The sequence below is a fragment of the Sinocyclocheilus rhinocerous genome, unplaced genomic scaffold (genome assembly GCF_001515625.1).
Source record: "Sinocyclocheilus rhinocerous isolate Xijiao unplaced genomic scaffold, SAMN03320098_v1.1 scaffold3145, whole genome shotgun sequence".
In the NCBI taxonomy this organism is placed as follows: domain Eukaryota; kingdom Metazoa; phylum Chordata; class Actinopteri; order Cypriniformes; family Cyprinidae; genus Sinocyclocheilus; species Sinocyclocheilus rhinocerous.
The window spans coordinates 126850-133534 of NW_015624599.1; the positions used below are offsets into that span (position 1 = coordinate 126850).

A 6685-nucleotide genomic window follows, 5' to 3' on the forward strand; every position below is an offset into this window, starting at 1 on the left:
GGAGGGCTCCTGTTCCCGAGTATAGCCCATGGAGGGCTCCTGTTCCCGAGTATAGCCCACGGAGGGCTCTTGTTCCTGAGTATAGCCCACGGAGGGCTCCTGATCCTCCGTTGAGCCCAGGCAGGGCTCCTGATCCCCCGTTGAGCCCAGGGAGGGCTCCTGATCCCCCGTCGAGCCCAGGCAGGGCTCCTGATCTCCAGATCTGCCATGGCCTCCTGAGTTCCCTACATCGTCATGGCCTCCTGGACTGTCGGATCCGCCATAGCCTCCTGAGTTCCCTACTCCGCCATGGCACCCCAAACGGGTATCACTCTGGAGGCCTGCCGTCTCGTGTCTGTCCTGAGGGATCTCCAGAGCGCCCGCCCCCTGTCCCCGTTGGATGTTGTATGGCGTGGGACGCGCCTTCCGGGAAGGGGAGTAGTGTAAGACTTTGTTCCATGTCTCGTGTTGTGTTTTTCTCCCCCATGTGCTCCAGGTTGATGTTTATGCCCATATTTGGTTTTTCCTGTTCCTATTCCTGTTTATATAAAGTATGTTTTGCCCCTTGTTTCCTGTCCGCTGTTGAATGTAATTTCGTGTCCTCAGTGTATCCCGTGTCTCTGTATTCCCAGCTTTTGTTTATTAAATCTTTGAAATTTACTTTGTTCCTCGTCTCCGCGTTCGTTCCTGTGCTCCCCGTGTGTGTGTCGTGACAATAGGCTTCATTATCTTTATGCAAAATATCATTTATAATTTCTTTGTTGACTTTTAGGTGATATATTGACAATATGAACCAATATAAAAGCATCATTATAGTAGTCCGTACAACTCAGAGTTATTATAGTTAACTAAAATTAAAACAATAAAAAAACATGTTTTCATTACTTGAAATAAAATACACGTTAACTGAAATAAAACATTTTTGCATTTATTTTATTCCAACTAGTTGCCAAGGCAAGATTTCTCATTTTCATTAAGTTTAACTTGATGTACAAAAATAACCAAAACTGAAATAAAATGAATAAATACACACACGCGCACACACACACACACACACACACACACACACACGTACACACATCTATATATACATAAATAAAAATGAAAACAAAATTATTTTGAACTTATTAGGAACTTTAGTTTTACCTCAGTGTATTTTGGAAGTGAATGGTGACTAATGAACACATAAGCAGAGCTGTATTATTTATATTTGGTTTGAGTGCGAGCTGAAGGATGGCTATTAAAGCTGAAGCTCAATACGTCTGTCTCCATCTCCTTCGCTCTACAGCAGACGAGTGCCAGCTTTCATTCAGACGATCTCTTCCAGTTTAGTTTGGCGTGGATGTGTGTTTGTGCCCAGGAGTGATTAAAACACAACCTTGTTAGAAAACATTGACGAGGTTCAAAATACCTCCGAGGCGCAGCTAATGGGTTATTTTTAGAAAGCTGCACCTTAATAAACTCCTTTCATGATTTTCAACATGCATGACAGGCTACAGTCTGCTCGAAAAAACGATGCTGTGTGAAATGTAGACAGGGATCATAACTATATAGAGTTAGATATATAATCAGTTATTGTCAAATATCTATTACACTACTGTGCAAGGATGCATTCAGTTGATCAAAGGTGACAGTAAAGCCAAATTATTATTGATAACTAAAACACTAAAACATTTTTGCTAATTGAAATAAAGCTGAAATAAAATATTAGACTTAAATATATAATCAAATATAAAATCAAATATTTTAAAAAATAAAAATAAAACTATTAAAACATTTTTGTTAGTTGAAATACAGCTGAAATAAAATATTAAACTTAAATATATTATCAAATATAAAATCAAATAAATATAAAAAACTAAACATTAAATTATTAAAAAAATGTTGTTAGTTGAAATAAAGCGGAAATAAAATATTTGACTTAAATATATTATCAAATATTAAAATAAAATAAATATAAAAAACTAAAACTAAAAATATTAAAATATATTTTGCTATTTCAATATTCGTCAACACTGTTTTCAACATTGATAATAATCAGAAATGTTTCTTGAGCAGCAAATCAGCATATTAATGATTTCTGAAGAACACTGAAGACTGGAGTAATGATGCTGAAAATACAGCTTCGATCACAGAAATAAATTACAGTTTACAATATATTCACATAGAAATCGGCTATTTTACATTGTAATAATTTTTCAAAATTTTTTCTGTATTATTGATCAAATAAATGGAGCCTTGGTGAGCAGAAGAGACTAAATCTTACCAACCCCCGTCATGAATGGTGAATTTAGGCTTAACATGCTAAAGTTACTGAATTCTTTGGTGTTTAACATGATGTTGTTCTCCTGTGAAGGTCCTCCTGTGAACGTCACGTGCAATATATTCATCAACAGCTTCGGCTCAGTGGCAGAGACCACTATGGTAAGTGTTTGTCATTACGCCTTGCTAAAAAGAGAAATTGACAGGAGTTATTGTTTATTTACTGTCTTACAGTTTGTTCCTGTTTATATTTAAGGTATTACATATAATACATAAATAAAATATAATACATAAATATAGATATAAAATTTATAAAATATATTTAAAATAGATAAAAAATGTTTTTATCTTTCATGTATAAAATATGATAAATTATATAAATGTATTTAAAAATAAAAAATATATAGTATATTTTACTTTAAAATACATTTATACAATTTATAATATATGTTATACTATATATTATATAAGATACTGTAAATCATTTAAAAATACACACGCACACACAAAAATGTATGCTACAATAAATTATTATGCTACTTTATATTCACCAGTTAATTATCTTGATTTCTATAGGCTGAATCTTTTTGTTACGCCATTATTTGCTTGTAACAAGTGGAACAGAAAGCCTCGTTAATTCATTAATTCAACACCGTTTTCAAAGAGCTTCATCTAATGAAGACCGGGGATTTCTATAGTCCCTTCACAAGCTAAACCTTTAACAAAAGCACACAGAAATGCTGATAAAGCCACTGAATGGCTTTGCTGTGCATGTTATGATGAACTGAAGTAACGTCGGAAAAATTACAGCAATGCATGGTTCGTTGTTTATGGCTGTATTAAGGAGTCTTATATAAAGCTGCTGTAAAAAACAATATAACATCTATACAAGTAACAGCTGTGTGTTATTTTACTATTATAGTTTTTATTAATATTTTAAATTTTGTTTTTTATTTAAATTTAAATTTTAGTTATAGTAATTTAATTGTTTTTTGTCTTTTCATTTATTAAATTTTTTTTAATGTCTTTAGTTTTTTTTTTCTATTTTAGTATATCAAGTTAAACTAAATGAAATTGAAAAATGTTATTTTATTTAAGTTACAGTTAATTTTATTTTATTTCAAGTAACATTTTTATGGTTTTAGATAACTATTTAATAATTTAATAATAACTATTTAATACTAACCTTGATCCAAAGCTCTTAAAATGACAAAAAGTACAGAAAATATATGCATATTTCACTGAAAAAAATAACATTTTTAAAAATTGGCACGGTTTAGTTTTGATCAATTTTATTTGTTTATTTAGTTTTGGTTATTTTAGTATTTCAAGTTAAACTAAATGAAAATGAGAAATTCTGGCTTGGCCTTCAACTAGTTGAAATGTAAGATTTTTTTATGTTTTATTTTAATTGAGTTAATTTTTATTTTATTTCAATTAATGAAAATGTTTTTTAATGCTCTCAAAAGCTTAAATTTTACCAGAAGCTCCGCTGGTCTTCTGTCTGAAAGCAACATACATTTTTGATTCCTCAAAGAAGCTTTCAGTGAAAAAGTTCTTAGAAGAACGTTTTAAAAAATTCTAAAGAACCTTTTTTTCACAATAAAGAATAATATCGATTTATTGATTTGAATTGATTCTTAAATCCCAAGATTTAGTTTTGGTTATTTTAGTATTTCAAGTTAAACTAAATGAAAAAGAGTAATTCTGGCTTGGCCTTCAACTAGTTGAAATGTAAGATTTTTTTAATGTTTTATTTCAATTAATGAAAATGTTTTTTAATGCTCTCAAAAGCTTAAATTTTACCAGAAGCTCCGCTGGTCTTCTGTCTGAAAGCAACATACATTTTTGATTCCTCAAAGAAGCTTTCAGTGAAAAAGTTCTTGGAAGAACGTTTTAAAAAATTCTAAAGAACCTTTTTTTCACGATAAAGAATAATATCGATTTATTGATTTGAATCGATTCTTAAATCCCAAGAATCGATCTTTGCGGTTTTCATTTGATGCATGAACAAAACTTAATGAATCGTTATTTTAACATCACATTTACCTTAGAAAAACATTCAATGTTCTTAAACTCAATATTTAGCTCTCTAGAGAGCATTTTGATAAATATATGCACTATATTACATATTCATTATATTTTTACTGAACCTGTTCATCAATATTTAATGCACGTGTTTTTAAAAGTTATATAAATGTTAGGAAAAAACATTCTTAAAGTAATGTTTATGGAACATTCTTATAATTTTGTTAACCTTCGTAACCTTTAAATAACGTTATAAACACAACAAGAAAACTGGATATTTTAATGTTCTTAGAATATTTTTAAAAAGTTCAAATAACATTATATTTGGGGTAAAAATAAAGTTAGAATGTTGGAATAAATGTTTTTGTAACCTTTAAATATCATTATAATCACGACAAGAAAACTGGACTTTTAACGTTATTAGAATATTTAGAAAAAAAGAGTTCAAACAGCATTATATTTCCAGGAAAAATAAAGTTAGTAGAATGTTGGAAGAAACTTGCTGAACATTCTAAGAAACGTTTTTGTAACATTTAAATAACGTTATAATCACGACAAGAAAACTAGACTTTTAACGTTATTAGAATATTTAAGAAAAGTTCAAATAACATTCTATTTTGGGTTAAAGTAAAGTTAGAATGTTGGAATAAATGTTTTTGTAACCTTTAAATAACAAGAAGACTGGACATTTCGACGTTTATAGAAACATTTCAAAACAATGTTTTTATAACCTAAAATTGTTAATAAATATGTCATGAAAACAAGTTACGACATCTGCTGTTTAAATGTTTATATTTCAACAACAAACTGGAGTAGAAACATAATTATATCATCAAAAGGTTATATTATAATACATTTATGTCATAAAAACTGCCTTATGTGAAATTTAAATGTTTACAAATCACTGTAATATGTGACCCTGGAGCACAAAAGCAGTTAAAAATACATTGTATGGGTCAAAATTATCGAATTTTCTTTTATGCCAAAAATCATTAGGATATTAAGTAAAGATCATGTTCCATGAAGATATTTAGTAAATCTCCTACCGTAGATATATCAAAACTTAATTTTTGATTAGTAATATGCATTGCTAAGAACTTCATTTCACTAATAGTATCGTATTGTGAATTTGTCTCTGATAAAGTATTTGCGGTTCTTCATGGAGCCATCGATGGCGATCAAAAGCTTTATTTCAAGAGTGAGCTGAGAGTTCAGAGCAGTCTTGTGTCTCAGGACTACAGGGTGAACATCTTCCTGCGGCAGAAGTGGAACGACCCTCGGCTGGCCTACAGCGAGTATCCCGACTCCTCTCTGGATCTGGACCCGTCCATGCTGGACTCCATCTGGAAACCAGACCTGTTCTTCGCCAACGAGAAGGGAGCCAACTTCCACGACGTCACGACGGAAAACAAGCTCCTGAGGATCTTCAAGGATGGGACCGTCCTGTACAGCATCAGGTATGAAGACGTATTAACTCTATACGAACACTTATAAGTCTACTGCATGCCTTCTGATTGATAGTTCAGAGTCTTTTATCCAGTAATTGTACAAACGTCCAGCTTCAGCTGGAGCTTCTCGTGTGTTTCTGCTGTGAATCTGGACTGGTTTTTATCAAGTAAAGGTCAGAATAACTGCAGTAATATCTCCAGATGAACACTTACTGGACTGAAGCAGCTCAGCTTTACTTGATTCTCCATCAATCATGTTTTAGAGTCTCAAATCTGATCCTCAGGATCTTTTGAGGAGCGTTTGTTTCCAGAAGCTTTACTTTCACTGTTCCTCAGCGGAGGAATGATCTTCACAAGCCTCCAGAACATCTCACATCTTCTGAGGAGACTTTCTTCATCTCTCAATCATTGCATTGCATTGCATTATATGTTTGGATCATCTGGTCATCATCCGAGGGCTAAACGTGTCTGTTATTATAAATGTATAATGTAGCATGTTTGTGTTTATTAGGTCTGTGGCTTGAGGCTGCTGAACTCATATGGGCGTCTCTGATTGGCTTTTACGCTCTTCCACAACCTGATAAAAAGGTCTGGACTACAGTACACACTCTTACAATGAAACTCGACCTCTATCACTCCTTTGGTCTGGAGTTGTAGTGTGTGAAAATCACTCTTGATTCTGAATCAGTTGTTGTTGTTTTCAGGGTATTGGAACGTCTCTCGGGCTCCTGGCAAACATACTGACCTCCATGAATGACCGAGACTTCGCTGCGCTTCAGAAAAAGCTTCATATTGACTTGGTAGTACAGTCTAAAATGTCCTAAATCAGTTGTTCGCCTGTTGAGCTTGTTATTGGACACTCTTTTCCCCTCTTCCAGAGTTTTCTAGGAGAGAGTCGCCATCGTCTGCTGTCCGCGGCGCGAGCGGCCAAAATGGCGGTTGTGTTCAGTCAGTATGGATCTCTGTAT

The 6685-nt window shown here is 32.9% G+C and overlaps 1 protein-coding gene across 1 annotated transcript in view; it reads left to right on the forward strand.

Moving 5' to 3' along the window:
- Nucleotides 1-6685, forward strand: part of LOC107745263 (glycine receptor subunit alpha-2-like) — a 45450-nt gene that overhangs the window by 5604 nt on the left and 33161 nt on the right. The window contains exons 3-4 of the mRNA XM_016559115.1: nucleotides 2336-2403; nucleotides 5503-5726. Coding sequence (XP_016414601.1) covers nucleotides 2336-2403; nucleotides 5503-5726 — 292 coding nt within the window. The remainder of the gene's footprint in view (nucleotides 1-2335; nucleotides 2404-5502; nucleotides 5727-6685) is intronic.